The following is a 22,117-nucleotide window of genomic DNA, read 5'->3' on the forward strand; positions in this document are numbered from 1 at the left end:
GCACAAATCCACTTTCACAATCTACTTTCAGCATCAAGATGGTTTAATTAGTAACAACATGCAACATAGCTACAATTTCTGGCGATTGTGAGATATCTAATTTAATCATGTCAAGATAATCTAGGAGTAGGGCAGATGGTTTCGATTTCATACCGATCAAACGATCAAAAATGTCTAGATCATTCAATTATCGGAGATCAGAAATAGGATTTTTCACAGTCAAAATTTTAAGAATAAGATTAGATCTACCAGTAAACCATTTTAATCCAAAATTAAATGAGGAAAATTGCGTCTTTCAATAGTCCAATCAGTAGGAGACAAACACTTGCTGTGATACTATCTATTTATAGTAACATAACCTCCTTTTTTCAATACTGATTATGAGTAATCAAATGAGTGACAAATTATCAGTAGCCTATCTTGTTTTTTTAGTCCCCTAATCTCTCAATTAGTTTATTCAATTGCTTCAATATACTTGGAACAAAAAAAATTTATTAAGCCTACTGGTTCCAATATACTTGGAACAAAAAAAAATTTATTAAGCCTACTGGTTCTGAAAAAAGATGAAGATAAATTAAGCGATCTGTAATAAAGTGTTGTATAAAATCTATAACATGATTTATAAATATATATATATGAGTCAAGCTATCGTTATAAAGCGTTGAATGTCAAATCAAATAGACCAATATTCAATTGTTTTGTCTCCTCTTAATCAAAAGTCTTTTATGATTAAGTTTGTAATAATGAAGACACTTTCCCCATCATATTATTTATGTTGACGAGTTGACAAGGCAAATATTGTAGACGAATTAACTTTTGTGAAGAGTTAACCAATAAAATTTTGTCGACTAGTTGACATGTGGACAAGTTGACAGGTAGTGGTATTCATGTAGACATGCAACACCATACAGTGTGCAATGACAATGAGGGAAACTTTGCCTAGACAGAGGCATGTGCCTGCTCTTTTTCGATTTCTAACTGTCAAGGGATTGTTAACTAGCACAGTCTGTAGCAAAGGTTTATTGTCCCATCCGAACGACTCGACAGATGTTTTTCCAACTACCATCCAATAATGGCAACCTGCATTGCTAACATGGGGAAACCGGGTCGAAATATCCTATGCAGACCACTAAGATATTTACACCACCATAATTCAGATTCTTCCCTCATACCTTCTTCATCATGGTCAAAGCTTAAAGCTGGAGCAGAAGAAACTGGCAAGGATTTTTCCTTCTCCTTAGCGCGTTTCTTTTTCTTTTCCTTTTTCGATCCGTTTGAGGGGGTGATTTTTGGTGGTTCGTCGACGTCCATTGAGGAGTCATCGTTATCATCAAGAAAAGGAATGTTTTCCTTCTTTATGCCAATTGATTCACTGTTTTCATCATCAGAACTGTGCTCTGAAATCTTTTTTCTAAAGTTTCTCTTCGGTTTCTTGAAAAGAGACGACATTTTGTGTGTTTACGACTGAAAACGTTTTCTCGCGAGATTGATTTCATTCGGAACAAAGAGGATATTCTTCTGAAAAGAAAAATGTACTCTAAATTTTGTACAGTTTTTTCTCATTAATCAATTGTGCAATAATAATTCTCTTTCAGTAATTTCATTATATGATTTATTTTCCTTATAAAGTGGAAATCCACAAATCAAAAATAAAGACTGCTAAGTATGATATGCATTCGAAAACTGTAGTTTATTGCAACAAAAAAAAAGTCAAGATTGAGTTACTCGCCCTTTGTAGCCTCGATATGAATCAGAGTTCATTGACTGTATTCTCTTCATATGAACGGAAGATACCCGGCCGCAGTTTGGATTAATTTACTACTTATTTGATTAAACAAATTGGTAAGTGATGTTCATATTAGCGAATGAAATGATCTTTTTGAATAATCGGCACTAATAACCGCTCTATTTTCATTTTGGAGATGAAGAATTGGATCAGATTTCGGAATGGAATTTGTCCCCCATTTTTCAGGAATGGTGAAAACCAAAATGGAACCGGCTCAAGTGTAACCTATTTCAAAATGAACCTGTGTGGATTTAGGCAAGTCAGACCTAAATTTATGGCTGAATATTGATTCATGTATCAGTTGTCCTTTGTATCACCGTATTTTGATTTCAAGTAAGCGTTTAAATGGCAAAACATCTGGCCCCTTTATTATATAATAGGCTTGATGTGTATGACTGATCTGTCAAAGTCAGGGAGTGATTTTGGGGTTGGTGAAGAAGGTCTCCTTGCCTGTATTGGTTATTTATTATTACTAAAAGAAAATGAATTGTAATTTTCTATTTCAAAGACATTCAGAATAGATTTTACAGCCTTGGCTACTTTTTATCAACTGCTTCTATCTTATGATAATGTTTTTTTTTTGTCATAAAGTAATAGCCGTGGGCATTATTTCAGGGCATTTTACACCCAGTGAGTGATATAACTTTAGGGTATGAGTCAGTATTGAAATATACACATGAATGCAGCGTAGCATATATTTAAATCTCTTTGTTATTTTGATGTGAATAACACATGTCTTTCTTTAACTTTTTTCTAAAAATTCATTACAAAGCAGAACTTGCACCACAAATTGCACTGTAGTATCAGTTGATGAAAATGTTAGATTATGTAGACTGCAGTAACTGAATAGAATATTATAAGAGTTTAAGAGGATTTTTCAACTTTCACAGCATATCATTGCCATCTAAGTTTGTTTTATTTTGAAATTTTTTTTTGAATTTACTCACTAGGCCTACTGCTATATGAAACAGAAGCCATTTTTCTAAAGTTTGGAATTATGTCTAGATACCAGTACTTCATATTTTTTATTTTGAGAGTTGTGTAGCAGATGCACTGGGATTCAAATATTTCTTCTACCTGCAATCAGTACTGTAGCACTGTTGAATTGCCAATCTTTTAGTTTTTGTTAGTTGTGAGTATGGTGAACTTATTAGGCATACTAGTATTCCTTATTGATTGTGGTACAGATAAGGAAAATGTTAGAATGCTTATTTATGAAAGAAGTAGCTGGTGACTCTTTGTCATAATTTATGGCAAATTATGGGTGTTGTCTAAATCAAGCTTACTATCTCTGCATTCCTTTTGGAGAATCAACAGAGCAAAAATTGTTTGTTTGTGTTTAATGTTTAGTACTAATCAGATAATAGGCGGCATTATAAATAGAAATTAAACACAAAAAACAAGATTGACATATATAAACTTAGATATTTTATAACATTATCTCTCAGTCAAAACAGTCTTGGACTATTACCCTGAGGGTAGATTTGGATTGATGATTTTGAAAATTGACTTAGTAAATGGAGTGTAAGTGGGGTATCTAGTAGATGGTGTGTGGGTGGTGTATTTTTCATGTAGAGTCAGCAAGTGTATGCATGGTTTAACTTGACAGTTAATTATAATGTTAGGTTCATTTTCTTGATAAGGTTATATTTTATAAATTGGGGGCTAGAATTCTACTAATTTTATCTGAGATAAGCTTATAGATCTGGCATTGCTGTAGAACCATTAGTTAATATTTTTACATTATTTGCATATTTTTACATTTTCATTTGAGCTAATCAAATTAAGCAAAATAACTGAACATGGAATTGCTTTAAAGTTTTTAAATCAAAGAACATGTTCTTAGACAGAGATACAGATACATTGATAAGGAAAAGCCATCTTTAAGCTAAACCAATGTGTGAGTTATAATAACTCTATAATAAATGACATGAGTGAAGGTTTTAAGGTCATTGTACACTACAACTTTACCTTTTAACCTTCAAATATGGTTATTTAACTCACTTGTCATTTTACTAGGTCACAGAAACCAGATTTTATTTTGTTTTGGTTGAAGGTCTACCTGACTGTAGTACTGTACAGAGGTTGGTTCATACTTACAGCAGGCCCAGGATCCATTTTTTTGTCGTACTTTAAGGGACTTTGTGTTCATGGTCGATGTTTATGTCATACATAAAAATATAAAATTGTTATCGTATTTGTGGTGATTTCCTTCACTTAATAATACAATAGATGTTTGAAACTTATCTTAGTTTATCTACTTTTACCAGGGGGATTTATTTTGATGAGGGCTTTAAAGGGATTAGTCCACTAAATAGTTACAGGATGTCATCAACATTTTCTGATACTGATACTTTGCAGTTTGAAATTATGACCAATAGCAATAGGATTGAAATGCAAATCTGGTTGTTTCGTTAGAGGATGGTATTCAATCAATCAAGCTTCCAATAAAAGATTCTTACTATATGAGAACTATATTTTACCACCTGATGGTGTTTTTGATAGGAATATAAAGATAAACTATGACAACTTTGACTCTTAAAAGTAAACTTTTTGGCTAAATTTATTCATAAGATAAATCTTGTCCACTCATAGCGTAGGAGAAATATTATCATTTCAGGCAGCAAAACAGAGAAATACAGGTGAAATTTCTGCAAAAATTTCGGGCAAACCAACTCATAATCTATTAGATGTCAGTGAAATTTTCTCCAGTGTACCCGTTAACAAGTATTAATCTCTTCCACATAGGTTCCCTTCAGCACATAACTTACCCACAATAAACTATTATAACCGATCAAAGCAAGAATATACTTCTATGATGCAAAAATCGCTGTGAAATTTAGAATTTTGGCATGTTTTTAATTTACTATTTACTGGGTTTCTCAATTGAAATATTTCAATTAATGATCGATTATTGATTGATAGTCTGCCATTGATAATCGATCTCAATTTAGTAATCCATACCAAGCCCTATGTATGACCATGTTATGTTTATTATTATTGAACTAGTAGTCAGAATTAGTTGCTTTTTGCTGAAAATGGGGTAAATAAGCATGACTAATTGAGGTCTAATTGAGGCCTGATTGACTAAATGAAGGTGTATAGAGATAAACTAAAGTGTGATAGTATGTAGAATATGGAAACAGCTGGTCAATTATTACTGTATGTCTATATAGGGTAGCCTGGTGTGTCTGTATTCTGTTATTGATAATCTATCTTAAATTATTAATCCATACCCAGCCCCAGTTACTAAGTTGTTCATAATGACCCTATCTTAGGTAGGGAGGTACCGGTACAGTATAAAACAACAGATAATCTGCAGTCTGATGAAACAAAATTTATTCATATTTTGGTAGGGATGGCCAATTCTTACAATTCGTTGAATAGAAAACAGCTGAGTCAGTTTTAGGAATTTTAAGTTGTAACAAATTTTAGGGGATGAAACAGTTACTGAATAAAACAAAAGATATCATGTCTAGTCTGATGTGGATGAAACATAATTTATTTAACATTATACTTTAGTTACTTGATATATTCAGCTGGTGATGTCAATCTTTTTACTTTTACTATACACCCCTTTTTGAAATATTCTGATTAGATTTGGTAATATCCATTCACTTTTACATATATTACATTTAATAAGCTTATATTTAGGAAAGTAGGATGAACTGATTATATATTAAAATGTGTGCCAATTTAATTAAAACTTAGGTATTTATAAAATTCATTAATAGTAGAACATATTCAAATTAGTGGCGCTAAGGTTGTAATGTAATGTAAAGAATCAATTTGCACCATTCCAGTTTTCATTCTGATGTCTGTGGTTCTTGCTAAATGGTTAATTGCATCAGCTACATAATGAACTGGTATTCTTAAATCACAGACAGAAAATCTGGAATGCTGGAGAAGGAGCTCTGTCTCCTGTGCACATGTCAAGGTAAAAAATCTCTTGTGGATCCGTGAGTAATGATATACAAATATATGAATTGTATTTATTGTTGAAATGTAAAATTATTTATTATCTCTGAAGAAGCTATTGAGCTGAAAGCATGCTAAAATAATGTTTATAAAATATGGATTAAATAACAACTTGTTCTCTCGAAAATGCATGGATTAAAAGTGTTTCATTTTACCAAAAATTGAAGACAACCCTGGTTTCTTATATATATATATATATATATATATATATATTGATAAGAAGCTTGTCATGCAGAATATTTACAGATCTATCTTTATCATTAACTAAATCATTTACAGGAGTTTAATCTCCAGTCAATAATCACTACAGACAGTGCTGTGGTTTATAGAACAATAGAACATTAGGTATTGTTCAGGACTAGTTATAGAACACATCCTGTTGTTCAGAGCCAGTGATAGAACACACCCTATTGTTATGAATCAATTGTATATTACTACCAATTGATGTTATTAATGATCTTGTCAGCCATGTTTGGATGAGTTCTAATTATTTTCCTGAAGATTTAATATCAGGAAATGCTGACAATGATTCTCATTAGTTATATATTGACAGTTGGTAGTGTTTATTAGACCAACATTATGGATGATTTAACTTTGCTGATTGACCACTACAGGCTGTGCATATTAATGATTGCTTGTCAGTTGGAAATCGAAAAAAAGCAGGCATTAACCTTTTAAATTTTCACAAAAGATTGAACAATTCAAGATCATGAAATTTTTAATAATTTTCACAAAATTTTGAACCATTTTTCTTGAAATTTTATGACGGGCTTGGCTTTTTAATCAACCAGTCACTTGATTTAGCAAAGTAGGGTGTTTCTAGACAACCTGATACTGAACACATGTATATAGAAACATCCAATATCTTATAAGAATACATAAGCTTATAGCACAGCCATTGACATCATTTGCTTGGTTACATGTAATTTGCTTGGTTACATCGAGCAAAGGTTGGTTGTGGGTTCTGATCTTGATTGGGGAAAACACAATGACCTTGACTAAGTCATCTTCTCTCATAATTCCAGTAAACACAGCTGTAAATGGGTATGGATAATCCGGGACAGATCAATGCCAAGAGGTTCCACCAAAGGACTAACTGGTATAGACCGGATCCTCGTGAACCTAAGTTGTTAGCCTTGTAAAATATAGTTCTTTCTTTCTTTTCTTGTTTTCATATTTAAAACATATTGATTTTTCTCTTATTTATGACCCAAATTTGAAGGACATGTCAATTTAAATTGTATATTCCAGCTTCTAAATTACAAGTATTTTTTTAAGAATCAGATCCGTCTGTGGACATAGATTTATCAATGGCTGAGTGATATTTAAATGTTTCTCTTCCTTTTTCTATTCATGTCAGTGGAGCAAGAATTTGCTGTTACTGATTTTTTTTGCTGACAACTTTTTAAAGATTTGGCAATTTTGAAATTTTTTTTCTCACAATAAGCTTGAACTGATATTAAGCTTATAAACCTGTCACCAAAAAATATAGTTATAATATAATAATGTTAAATTTTAACTGTGTTTTTATTATGTATATATATATAGATGTAAAATATACCAATAAGATTGTCACCTGTACTCCTATTTAAAGGGACAGATTCACCATCTGTTTAACCTACTGTAGCTTAGTCTCAGAAACAGGGATTTTTAAGCTATCCAGTAACAGTGTTTAAATCCATGTGTGTCCAGAATTTTCTGTGTTTGAAAGTTTAACAGATGTCGCGTTTCGTCTTGAGATTCTAAAATAAAAAGTGAAATTCCTAGTTCGAGATATTCTGAAGATTATTTACAGGTACTCAAGACCACAATAATCACCCGAAAATGGTGAATCGGTCCCTTTGAATTATGTGTTCAATTTGTGGTGTGAAAATTTCTTAGTATATTAGTACTATTACTTAGGTTACTGATGCATTGAAATAATTGAAGGATTAAGCTAACACCTGGGGCTCGGGTAGAGGTTTAATCTAGGATATATCAACAGCCTGGGGGTATTTGCTGTGGGGTCACTTCCTTTAACAGACATGTTATTACTCTGACTGAAGATGTTATAGGTAGGTTGTAAATGGATTTATGGTTTAAAAATTGTACAAGTGTTTCAAGATTGATAGTGAAGATATATTGTGGATTCTAATGCTGTTCATATAGCTTCATGGTAATTTGTTATTTGTGTTAACTAATTGATAATCTTTGGAAGTTATCTTGTGTTAGGATAAATATATGGTAGGAAGCAATTGTTTTATTGATTTACCTTACTTAGACCTTGTTCATTAAACTAGAATACTATACTCTGTGTTAATACTGTGCACAATAGGTTGAGTGTGAGTAAAGGTGCATATTGACCGTGTATGGTGTCCTGTGTGGTGTACAGCGCAGGAGTATTGATACAGTAGAAAACACTAGAAGCGAACCATGTACGCATCGTGTGTGGACCCATACATCGTGTGTTCATTTCTTCTCTTTTCTACTATAACAATAATCCCTCACCACACACCACACTGAACACTGTACATTGTCTATTCTCACCTTCACTTGAATGGGACTATTAACAGATTCCCTGTGAATGTTAAAAATGTCTTAGCAGTTAAAATAAAGATGGAGTATTAAAAGCCTAATTAATTCAACTTCCTCACAAAATTTAGCTCATTAATATGTAACACAACTTTGTTAACTCGTCCCAAATTCAGCAGAAAATTGAGACGTACAAGTTAAATGTTTTTTCTATAGAGAGAGATTGTTAAGAGGTTTTCTAAAGAATATGTTAAAATCTAAGGGGGTTTGACTAAATTAATGATTTGTGATAGTGACTTCATAAAACTATTAGGTTTGGTGAAATTTGCACCTGAAGACTGACAAAGATCTGTCTGAAAATTTGAATGGTGCAAGTCAATGCTATCAGTGTCCAAAACAGATTTAAAAGGTTTACTCTTTACAATCTCTTTAAGCCTCCCAAGGATAAAAATGGGGTCAATAAGTAAAAATAAGGAGATATTTATGTCAAGGCTATTTATATAAGGTGATATGACACTATGAAGATTATACAGTGACTATTGATATGATATGGGTTATATAATAGATAGATTAGACAGTGGAGGCAGGTAGAGATTAAACTCTATCACATTGTACTTATCATTTCTTCTTCACACTCTTTTCATATTGTCTCTTGCTTAAAGTGGCTATATTAAAATAGTCAGATATTTCTCACAATCTTAAAAATGGTGAGAAATTATTCAAGTACCCCCTCTCTTCACATTCTGATGTGCTTAAACAAAAGTTTTTTTTTTACTTCGCTTTTACAAAGGGAATTGTTTCATAACCATACAGGACTCAATTATGACGGATGACAACAGTCTGTCTTGCTGACAATAAAACAATTGATGGCAAATAACAAACTAGGTTGATACTAGAAATCATGTCTGCAATGCAATAATCTTGTCGTGGAAGCGAAGGCACACATGAGTTTTTACTCTTTAACTCTTACAAGAATTGTTAACAAAGACTGTTCGTGTTCATGCAGCATAATTGTCCATATCCGTTGATAACTAAATTATATCTTAGTTTATGTAAAATTAGAGTTATATTTATCAATTATCACTTGTATGATAATATTATAACATTTCCTTGTCTATCAATCAATTGTCATGAACTTGTTATCTGGGAGAAAGTCATTTCTATACATATATTTCCTTATCAGCTGATAGAGTTCAATTTGAACAACCTCTACTAAAATCCACACAAAAGAAGTCTTTTTAGATGTTATACATTTATACATGTATAGCAAGGACTCTGATTTTTCCAATCTATCTGTGCTTCTTTCAATTCCTCTAAAACTAAATGTTTATGACATAGCTATTGTACAAATGCCCTTAGATCTTTTTAACAGCTTTTGGGATAGTGATAGTTTCTGGTTTTCTACAGGAACCACAGGCATCTGGAATGAATCAAATAAAGCCACAAATGGTCTTGATAACTAAGCCAGAAAACTTTAACTGTTCTTCATACACTAAGAAAGACAAGAAAATGTTTCTTTTTCTCTTTCAATTTTACTGAACATTATATAAGATATAATTTAGACATTTAGAAGTAGATAGTATATTAGAGTTTTTATTTTGAGCTTGATAAAGATTCCTGTATGTGAATTACTAAAATTAAAGAAAGGAGTAGATTCCATTTCCCTATAGTGTTCTTATTTTCTAATGATAATATACGGTAGTCATTGTAATATACTGTAATTATTCTTTCTACTTTGTTTTAAGCCAAGTTTTAAAACTGATTAGCAGTAATCAATAATTCTCTATTATTTTACAGATGAGAAATTAAAGGTTTTAAAATGAAATGGAGTCTAGAATAATTTAGTGTGAGTTATTGATCCTTACTGGTATCCTCTTGGTTTGTCAAACTTTCTAATATCAGGTAGGTTTATTATTTACTTTCACAAATTATTATTAGCCTTAACAGGACAGGACCCCGTTTCTCAAAAGTCCGTACGACTAAACTTACACGTTAAGTGAAGAAGAAACGTTATTTTTTACGTTATCAAATCATTGAGATATAACGTTTACGCTCATTCGTTAATCTACGATATTTTGAGAAACGGAGTCCAGGTGTGGCATTTCAGAGAGTAAATCATACCTTTGTCTTCGAAATTGAATTTGTCCGGCTAAACTAATCAATGATAATTTTAACAGCTCACTGTATCCATAATTATTTATGTTTGTAAATTATCTTAACGAGTCATGTTAAGAAAGTTTTTTATTTTGAATATCGGTTGATGATGTCATGTGTATATACAGTAGACTCAATCATCCTGTCTCACTTCTTCTTTGCCCAGTTGTGACAGAAGATGTCTTGGTGTCAGAAACTATATCAACAAGACATTCAGCTTTCGAATACCCCAAATTTCAGAAAGAAGATAAGTTTGTGAACAAAAAAAATAAAGATGAAATATTTTGGGGAATTATGCCATTTTGGTAAAGTTTTAGTAGTTCTGAAGACTAATTACACAATATTCAAATTCCAAATCAAACCCCGGAAATGCCACACAGTCCTGTTTATTTTTTTCATATTTCATACCTTGGTTTAGTATTAAGTATATCAAGTGGTTTTCTAAATTTTCTATGTGTATCGGAGGACAGTGACACTGATGGCATCAATTTGTACCATTCCAATTTTCAGTCAGATGGCTGGCTTGTTCCTGCCATTCCACAAAAAAAAGTGTTTTATGACTTAACTAATTGCAAAGGGCCTCATCTGAAGTATATTTTGCTATTGGTGACGTCATCAATCACTTAATTTCAGTGGAATTGCAGGAACCACAGACATCTGACTGAAAATTGGAATGGTACAAATTGATGAAAGTTTGGTTATTGAAAGAGAAAGTTCTAGAGAGGTTTGTAAGGGTGTAAGGCTAGAGATAAATTAATGATGATAAGGATTGAAAGTAAACTCCAGGCCAACTGTAGAAGCACTGGTGGTGGAATCAGAATTTGTTCTTAGCTTGAGAAGGAAGCGAAAGTCATAATTAAGATGTAATCCCACTTTGTTTCTGTCTAATATAATACATATTTCCTCTAGTGACCTACTTATTCTATAGATATAATCAGTTTTCTCATGATGCATTAAGCATCAATATATAAAATATTAAACTTTATTTTATGTAGCATTCTTAGATCTTATTTGACAAAGTAGATGTAGTTTTAATAGTATTTCAGTTATCAATAAACTTAGATGATTTACTTCTTAATATTGCTACTTGTCTTTACCTAGAATGGTTTCATAAGGTTCTTTATAGGAATATAAAATACTTTGTCTCAATATTTGCTTAAGCAACTATATTGATGAGTTTGATTTCAGACTCTAAATGAACTTTCATGATGCAGTTTAATACGTTTAATGCTTTGCTAGGCCAATAAGTTGCACAAAATACGATGTAAAATGTCATTAAAATATTATTATGAGTATACTTGAACACATGTTACCTTGTTCAGTAGGGCATAAATAACAATACTCAATAGAAGTGATTATTAACATTAAGGTATAAGTATAATTTAATCAATAAGAGAATATATATAGAATATATCTCAATGTCCAGCAAATCAATAACAAGGCTTGATATGGCCCTATCAAATTAAAATACGATGACGATTTTGTTTGGTTTTATATTATTTTTTGTTGATCGCCATTGTAATCTTACAAGATATACTTATATACCAAGGTAACATACTCATGATGTTTCACGCTGTTTATAGCAGACACTCACTTGCCACTGCCCCGCCAATCAAAATCACTTTTACAAGCTAGTATCAGCAGTGTCACGATCTCATAGGTCATATCGCTTTACTTTGGGTTTCGCTATCTCACAGTTCATAGACACAGAATCAAAATGACATGCTGTGATTGGTTAAAACGACTGTCTACAGTACGCGACCTTAGAATAAATCTTTTTAGATTACAATGGTCACTGAATAAAGACCTGTATCACTTGCGACCATCTGATTTCCTGTTGCCAGTGATGCATATTACAGGGTTACCATGGAAAGTCATCTTGTCTGTATGGTTCTAACATGGAAATAACGGGTAGTTCACAGCCATTTTGATTCCATATCTCAACTAAGTAAGTTGTATTTTGATAAAGGTTATGATATTTGAAATAAGCCACCAAATCATATTTAAAGGGTTTGAAATGGCTTTATTTGTGATTTGAAGGCTTTGTTGAAATATTATAGCCTTATTAAGAAATTGGACTTATTAAGTCAAGGAAGAAATTCAAAATGGTTATGAACTACGTTCGTGTGTGTTATTGCCATGTAAGAACTATATGTAGTTTCGAAAGGTGCTAAGGATGGGGATAATATATGTCCATGATCTGTTCAGACAATTGGTAACTTTCACGGAGGCTGTGTTATTTCCATGTAAGAACCAAACAGAGTTTCGTATCAGACTTTTGCCTAAGATAGTATATGTTAAAGATGTTTCGTATCCGTCAACATTTTGGCACGTGAAAACATACCCCATTGCGCACAGTTTTCATGAGGTCAATTAAGTCTAAAAGTTGGATATAGGGCTGTTTAATTTATCGGTATTTGCCAGTCATGTTTGATTAGTGCTCCAAAATGATTCACCGCAATTTTGATCTTTAGGACATTTTGTGGATTGTTCCTGAATTCTAAATGAAAATTGGTACCTATCTTAATTTCCTGTGTGAATTTCTAAAATAGACAGTTGCAGTAGGATGTAAAACTCCATTTCATTTCATTTCTTTATACTGTCTATGTACATGTACTCGTATATAATGATCTTCAACTTTTCTATTTTACTCTAGTTTCTGATGCTAACAACTTTATCTCGTTAACATCCAAGATTCAGACCACAACCTACGTCTCGCCGTCTTTCCCTTCATATTTTGACCAATGGTTTCATTTCACGAGCCTTTTTTTACGTTGTTAACTTTCTAAACCTGTTCATTATTTGAAGCAACATTTTATAATGGATGTGACTTCACATAATAATAACCATAAAACTAACGGCATTCATCTCAATGGCCACACAAACGGTTTTAAAACTCATAAAAATGGGCACGTAAATGGAGTAAATGGAAAAAACGGGAAAAATGGTTCTCATAAGAAGGTAAGACTATATAAAGATAATAAGAATGCTGGTGGTAGTTATTTGTTGTATGTAGTATTTATTTTCTTGCATGGTATTGGGTTCTTTTTTCTTTGTTTCAAATTTTGCTTGAAATGTATGCCGCATTAAGTCACAGAAATCAACAACAACATATCGGGTGGTCCAGAAAAAACAATAATGCTTTTCATATCAAAGCTATGACCATATATTCTTAAATTATCAAAGCTATGACCATATATTCTTAAACTATCAAAGCTATGACCATATATTCTTAAACTATCAAAGCTATGACCATATATTCTTAAATTATCAAAGCTATGACCATATATTCTTAAATTATCAAAGCTATGACCATATATTCTTAAATTATCAAAGCTATGACCATATATTCTTAAACTATCAAAGCTATGACCATATATTCTTAAACTATCAAAGCTATGACCATATATTCTTAAACTATCAAAGCTATGACCATATATTCTTAAGCTATCAAAGCTATGACATATATTCTTAAACTATCAAAGCTATGACCATATATTCTTAAATTATCAAAGCTATGACCATATATTCTTAAATTATCAAAGCTATGACCATATATTCTTAAATTATCAAAGCTATGACCATATACTCTTAAACTATCAAAGCTATGACCATATATTCTTAAGCTATCAAAGCTATGACCATATATTCTTAAACTATCAAAGCTATGACCATATATTCTTAAACTATCAAAGCTATTACCATATATTCTTAAACTATCAAAGCTATGACCATATATTCTTAAACTATCAAAGCTATGACCATATATTCTTAAACTATCAAAGCTATGACCATATATTCTTAAACTATCAAAATTAACCGTGGAGATATCTGGAGGAACTGAAGGATAGAATAAAATATTGGTGAAACAGGAAAGGCAAGATTTTGTCATGGAAAATGGTTTTCTGGTGATTTGTGCCGAAAATTTTGGGTTATAATTTTCGGTGTTATATTTTTTGACAAGGAATTTTCAAAATGCGCTTTTTCAAAGTGGATCAACCTATAATTTTATTTGGTGAAAGGATGTGTTATATTTCCATAATAATCTGGTCAAAATATGATATTAGCTTTGATATTTTATGAAAAATCCTGAATTAAAAAAGTGTTATTTACGTTTTTTCTGGCCCACCTAATATATATTTGGCTGTATTATAAAAATTACCAACATAAATCACTGCAGATATTGAATGGTATAGATTTCAACACGTTAAGAGAAATGTTATATAAATTGTACTGTGAAGTTGAAGTTGTTGCAGGATGAGAACATGATCTATCTCCTGTCACAGATTATTGACGTCTGCTTAAAACTCGATAAAAAAAATAGCCTAATATCAACCAGAAATAACTCTAGGCAAATAGTTAGATCATTTCAACAGCAAATTTAAATGTCGTTTAACGCCTACTCAGTGTTTGTAAAGCATGTTTTATATATTTATAAAAATCTGTGTTATTTTCTCTTAGTTATATAAGAATTATATATATAAACTAGTTCTTAGTTATCAATGCATGTCAGACCTAGTCAACCTTGAGAAATACATCACATAAACAATACTCACTATATTGGCTCTACAAAAAGGATGCTGAATAGACAAAAAAATTAGCAGGTTAACATTAGGTGTTCCAAAAGGGTGAGCATGCCCTGCTATAGCTATGTTATCACTACCTGCCACAATACTTTTGAAGAATCATACTTTAGTCTTAGAAAGAGGAATTTTTTAGCAAAGCCAATCACTAATAGTGTTCACAGCTCACCATCAAAATTTTACGCTTCAAATCCAAATCCAGTCATGTTTTTCTGAGACACTAAGATTACAGCAGTGAGTGAAAATTGGAATGGTGCAAATTGATTGATATCAGTAACTATTTATATATATTTCAGACACAAATCAACCTCCAAAATGGTGCACATGTCACTTTAAATTCAATACATTGACAACATATTTAATCTGCAAGTTTGAAAAACAATAGACATCATGAATATTGCAAGGTTGATCTTCCAAAGACAAATATGTTTTAGATTTGTTGAACAGACAATGTTACACAATAATCATGTCTTAGGCACAACTAAGAGATAGGCCTCTACCTCATTCTTCTGTCTTATCGTGTACCTGCGGTTGTAGGTCACAAGACCATAATCAGAGACATAATAGACATATATCACAGGACAACTAAGATATTGTCCTACCTCACAGATTGCCCTTCTGTCTCATTGTGCACCCGCAGTCATCGGTGACAAGACTGTAATCAATGACAAACATCTTTTGTGTACTCTATGCATTAGATACATACTATACATATATCACAGGACAACTAAGATATTGCCCTACTTCACGTAAAGCCCTCGGGCTGATGATTTTATACTGTTTGTCTGACAAGTAGTATATTTGACTGACATTCCATCCTTCTGGGTTAAAATCTAGGTTTTATATAACGGATGGACTACATGGACAGTTGGACTTACAAACAACAGATTATTCAAGGACTTGACCTGACTTGACCCTAGTCTGCAAACCTGAGTAAAATTGTTTTTTGTGTTGCGTTTTCAACAGCCAATCCACATTTTCATCTATTCATACGTATGGTTTGTTTTGTAAATATCAACATGCCTAAAAATTTGTGAATATTGTATCAGAACGAGAAACCTTTCCTATAAAAAAGGCTGTTATGATTTGTTAAAATTTACTGCCTCATATGAAGCTGTTTGGATAAAGTGACTCAATATCCCATCTATTTCTTGATAAGGGCCCAGGATAAAGATAATATTAAGCTTAAGCTTATAGACTGTACATACTCTTGATTAAATTTGACATGTCCAAATAACTTGCAATGGCAAGAATTGAATATATCAGTTACCACCTAAACGACAATCAATTTTGATTGATAACTGAAGTTCTCTTTTGTTTTTGGTCAGAAAATATGGCAACTGTTTTGATTGCTGTAAATGTCTAGTATTACATGTATTTGTATTGGGGTATATGAATTAACCAGTGGCTAAGCATTGAATTTTCACATAATTGTTTCTGTATTAAACAGAAAAAAAGAAAATAGGAAAACTGGTCCATGGCCACTGTTTTGACTGCTGTAAATGTTTACTATTATTTGTATTGGGGTATATATTATAATTTGAGATACATATTGGTACCATACCTACTGATATAAATACTGTTACATTAAACTGTATATCACATGGTATAGATATTAAAACTTCCAGCTCACCTCCCAATAAGTAGGTCATAACAATAAAAATACCAAATTAACTACTCACTTACTGACATCTATACATCATTACAGCAATTTCACAAAACTATAACTTAAGTTGGCAATAGTACAACATTTGACCAGTTCACAAATAATCCTACAGTCAATACTTTAACATTTTCAATGTGATTAAAATCTAGCATTTCCTTACCTCAACCTATTATTATTTCTTCATCTAATACCTTGCTACCTTATATATTAAATATCTCTCTTAGGTATTCAATTTATTTTGACATTATTGACTGAACTATTTAAATTATCTTGACATTACTATTTAAATTATGTGACATTACTATTTAGCTTATCTTGACATTACTTTTTGAATTGTCTTGGCATTACTATTTAAATTATCTCGACATTACTGTTTAAATTATCTCGACATTACTGTTTAAATTATTTCGACATTACTATTTGAATTATCTTGACATTACTGTTTGAATTATCTTGACATTACTGTTTGATTTATCTTGACATTACTGTTTGAATTATCTTGACAACACTGTTTGAATTATCTTGACAACACTGTTTGAATTATCTCGACATTACTATTTGAATTATCTTGACATTACTGTTTGAATTATCTCGACATTACTGTTTGAATTATCTTGACATTACTGTTTGATTTATCTTGACATTACTGTTTGAATTATCTTGACATTACTGTTTGATTTATCTTGACATTACTGTTTGAATTATCTTGACATTACTGTTTGAATTATCTTGACATTACTGTTTGAATTATCTTGACATTACTGTTTGAATTATCTTGACATTATCATTCAAATCATCTCAACATTACTATTTAAATTATCTCGACATTACTATTTATATTATCTTGACATTATCATTCAAATTATCTTGACATTTGCTACAGATCAGTTCATCTTGATGTAACCAAGTTGTAATCAAAATTTCTTTATATCAAATTTATAAATTCAAATTTTTGTATTTACCTTCATCTCACATTTGATCTCAGCATTTATTTTTAAGAAAATCAGATTTCAGAAACACACCTAAAATATTTGGTATTTTAACTGCATAAAATGAAGATAGCTTGTGGATGTTTTAATTGAGAAAACAGACTGATTTATCACAGGTCATTTAGTGCATCACTCTTACTCACAGCTTTAAAGTGGCACTGTGGTAATATAAACTTAAATGGCAAGGCTTACTTTAGTCCATCTTAAAATTATATCAAACTTTGGCTTATACCTTGACTGCAATAGACACTATTCTTGTATCTTGGAATTTTGTAAATTTTGTCAGTTAATATAGACTTTGACAGAAGGCCATAATGCTTACCGTCTTTCTGACGAGGGTCTTGATTGGCTGTATTCAATAGTCTAAAATCCAATCAAATCGCTGTAATCTGTGATACAAGAATAGTGGCTAATGCAGACTAGATAGTCAGAAAATTAAGATAAATTACAGACCGAATGGTACGTAAAATCTATTAAATGAGTTATATACAAATCATAATGATATATCTTGATACTACTTCACTAGTCTGTTTCATTACCCTCTCAATCATAATCATTTTAAATCCTTTTCAAGTTATAGAAATTGATACGTAATTGCATGGTCAATTTAACCAGACATGTGCACACCCTATTATTTAAAGGACTGTTTAGAGGTTTCACTATATTTTTATATTCTAGGGACACTGAAATCTACAGTAATATATATTGATACAAAGCTGACCATTAATGAGTCCACCTAGACATTACTGGATATTCTGCATTGTCCCTGTGTAGGCTATTTAAAGAGAAAATCTACCCCTCGACTGTACTGGTTGAGGCATAGAGACATAGCAGAATAACCAAATGTCATTTTAATCTAATGAAATCAACTGTCTATCTGTTGCTAGCTGATGATCTTCAGATGAAGGAATAGTAGAAAGGAGCTCTTACGGCTATATATTACGCTTTGCTTGACAATATTGCATGGCGTTAGTTTTTATTTTATTGCTGCTAATTATATACTATGAATATGCTTTGTTTGTTAAATGTTTGTAACAGTTTCTCTTTGGTATTGGCCTTGCAGCTTTTTTCTCTATTGTTTATTCTTTTATTTTTAACTTCAATTGTTTTGTACTTAATAACCTTTCTTTAAGTAAGTGCACTTGCTGAAAAACAGCCATTTAAATCTTATGATGTTAATTTAGTATATTAATTTAAATCGTTGTTGTTTCAGGATTGGAGAGATGACTTTCACGAGTCATTCGAAGAGACGCCATTGGTGGTGGCCATTTTCACCTACATCAGTTATATTATAATAGTATTAATTGGATATATTCGGGATTATTTGCGTTACCTAGGTATCGACAGAGATCAAACTCTTCATGAACCTATTATAGAGGTAAGTTTAGTTGTCAGCCATTTGTATCTTGATACCAGCTTGTATTGTGATATTAAATAGCTTTGTATCTCGATTCAAGTTTGTATTGCAATATTTGATAGCTTTGTATCCCGAAACAAGCTTGTATTGCAATATTTGATAGCTTTGTATCCCGAAACAAGTTTGTATTGCAATATTTGATAGCTTTGTATCCCGAAACAAGCTTGTATTGCAATATTTGATAGCTTTGTATCCCGAAACAAGTTTGTATTGCAATATTTGATAGCTTTGTATCCCGAAACAAGCTTGTATTGCAATATTTGATAGCTTTTTTTCTCTAAATAAAGTAATCTTTTAACTTCCAAACCCAAGAGATATCTAATGCTTGCTATTCTGAAGATTCAGGTTTTCAGCATGGACCTAGATCAATTGTTCCAGACCTGAAGTACTCATAACTCTTGAGGGGAGCTGTAAAATTTTGTAAGACAAAGCGTAAGGGTTTTATATAGCTGAAAATAAAGATTTTACATAAGTCAATAAATAACATGTTCTTCCTTTAGATTTGATTGAATCCAACATATTATTATTATTATTATTAAGACACTTATAGGGCGCCATCTTTCACAATATGTGCTCAGATGCGCTGTACAATACAATTCATAAAATATCAACATATTGGTAAAATTGGCAATTAAGTATAAAAATATAAATGAATAAACGTAAAAAATATGTATAAATATAAGGAATAAAACAATCTATAAATTAAAAGCTTTCTTAAATAAAAACATCTTGAGAAGAGACTTAAAAGTCACTAAAGAACTAACATATACAATAATAATTTACAAAAAAATCTGATAAGAAAAATCATTTAAAAGTTTTTGATATATTAAACTTCCTCATTTATTATTGATATTCTTCCTGCTACCAATGTCATGCCATTCTCTTTTTTCGGAATTAGTTTTGCGATTTTGGATTGTTTATACTTATTTTTGGAGGAGGTTTTAATTACTAAAAGTTTATAGGTCTGAGGTTGTAGTATTGATTTATGTTATTACTTTGAACTTAACCTACTTTTTTCATCCAATCAGCATTTGCTAAATTTTCTGATAAGTATGTCACTTAATTATTAAGAATTTCACAATCAGGTGACATTTTGACTTGATGCCTAGCATTGCAACCATTCAAAATGTTCAGGCAAACCAACCTGCCCTTCTACAGGCCTTTGTCCCGTTGGCTTATGTCCCTATATAGTTAGTCACTAGTAACAGATGATATATAGTATTAATTTATATATTATACTCTGTTTGTCATTGTTATTTAGATTGTAATGTCTGGTTTAGTTATATTTATTATTAAAACAACTATTAGTATTGGTTTCAACTATCATATGATATTTGCAGTTGTACTTTGACCACCCAATTGTAGTCTACTAGAAATTTTAATATCTAGAATTTCCAATCTTATAGTTCAAACACACAGTTGGATTCTTTTCATTTAGTTGATTGTTATTAAAGATGGGTTTCCTTATTTTTAGTGTCAAATTTAGCGAACTGTTTAATTAGTTGGTGTTTCTAATGAATTATAATGTATTCTGAATCATATCATTCTTATCGCATATGACTAAGAGTTTTAACTAATCATAAATGTCCATGTGTGTACAGAGTGGATAAACCAAGAAAAGACTTTTTGACCTTTCATAATCAGTCACTTATTTGAATTCTACTGGTAATTCTCTTTTAATTTAGCTAATTATGAATTAATTATGGACATATGAGACAAACTGGTATTTTTCCAAGCCATTAGAACACCTCTACTTTCTATTCATATAAGTATTAGCATTTTCATTTTGATATAAGTATATAGGTGCAAGTCATTTAAAGGGATAATCATATAAAAAATGAAAGAATATTGTTGTGTAATTATTTGCTCTACCATCTGACAGACGACAATATCCTGCGATTATTTTGTTTCAATGAATATAATTGATCTTTGAAACATGGAGTGTCTTTATTAGACCAATAAGTTGCAGAAGAGTAGGACGGAACTCTTTAATTTTGACACATGGACCAACCAAAATTAATGAAATGAATTTCCTAATTTAAGTGAATTATAGGTTAGATGACTCTGACTGACCTCTGACTGACAGATTTATTTAAAAGAGGCTATCCAGTATCATGTATTTTATATTGATATTTGTGGTTGTACTTACTTTGATCACCTGTGTCAATCAAGTTCAGGCTTCATATTCTCAGAACGATATTAACCCTAGGATGAACTAGGGTCTGGACTTCTTTCACTGTTTCTGGACATCCTAGCGTTTGATTGTTTTCAAAAATACAAGACCTGTTCTCATAGGCCTATATGCAGAAAAAGTAGGGAGTAAAACTCAATTAAATTTTTCCCAAAATAAAATGGCTTAAAGACCATCAGAGCTCTTTCAAAAATCTGTATGGATATCATACTGTATTTGATTGTGATATTGTGAGAATGCCAGTTATTTGGCACTAGCTATGACAACCATGTAAGGAACTTTGATGAATTGTGTAAGTTAAAGTTGTTATTATTCTTGATGAAGGGTATGCCTACTCTTCTAGACACCTGATACCACTTTTCATTATGAAATACTTACTCACTTATGATTGATATTCACCACATGTGAAAAGTTCATTTAGCTGCTACCAATGTTTCATTTTGTGGTTCGGATTGTTAGTACTTGATATATTAATGGTATGTTATTAAGACTAAGAAACATCTGTGCAGTCCTTGCAATCCTGAGATTAAAGCACTATCAATTTGAGTCAAGGTCTTTATCTTTTATCATTGAGGTGAATCCCTCATATCAAACAAAGCAATATTAAATAATATGATATATCAGGTCAACAGCCTTTCTCAATCTCAAGGTTGAAGCTTTAATAATAATATATGTCAATATCTCTGACAAAGATGTCACTAAAAGGAAAAATAAAAATCAGGTGTTTATTTGAATAAATAGTCATTATAATTCAAGATGTTGCAGAGAGAATAAACAAACTTGATCCAGATGTTACGGGTCAAAATAATTAGTTGGTTTAGGTTCTGTTTAAATTAGAAATG

The 22,117-nt window shown here is 31.4% G+C and overlaps 1 protein-coding gene across 1 annotated transcript in view; it reads left to right on the plus strand.

Moving 5' to 3' along the window:
* Positions 1–13,249: 13,249 nt before the first annotated feature.
* The window catches only part of LOTGIDRAFT_233207 (hypothetical protein), a gene marked incomplete at its 5' end in the record, with an annotated part of 28,307 nt that continues 19,439 nt past the window's right edge, over positions 13,250–22,117 (plus strand). The window contains 2 exons of the mRNA XM_009058821.1: positions 13,250–13,390; positions 18,881–19,045. Of these exons, the coding sequence (XP_009057069.1) occupies positions 13,250–13,390; positions 18,881–19,045 (306 nt within the window). The remainder of the gene's footprint in view (positions 13,391–18,880; positions 19,046–22,117) is intronic.

The sequence above is a fragment of the Lottia gigantea genome (genome assembly GCF_000327385.1).
Source record: "Lottia gigantea unplaced genomic scaffold LOTGIsca_36, whole genome shotgun sequence".
Taxonomy (NCBI): Eukaryota; Metazoa; Mollusca; class Gastropoda; family Lottiidae; genus Lottia; species Lottia gigantea.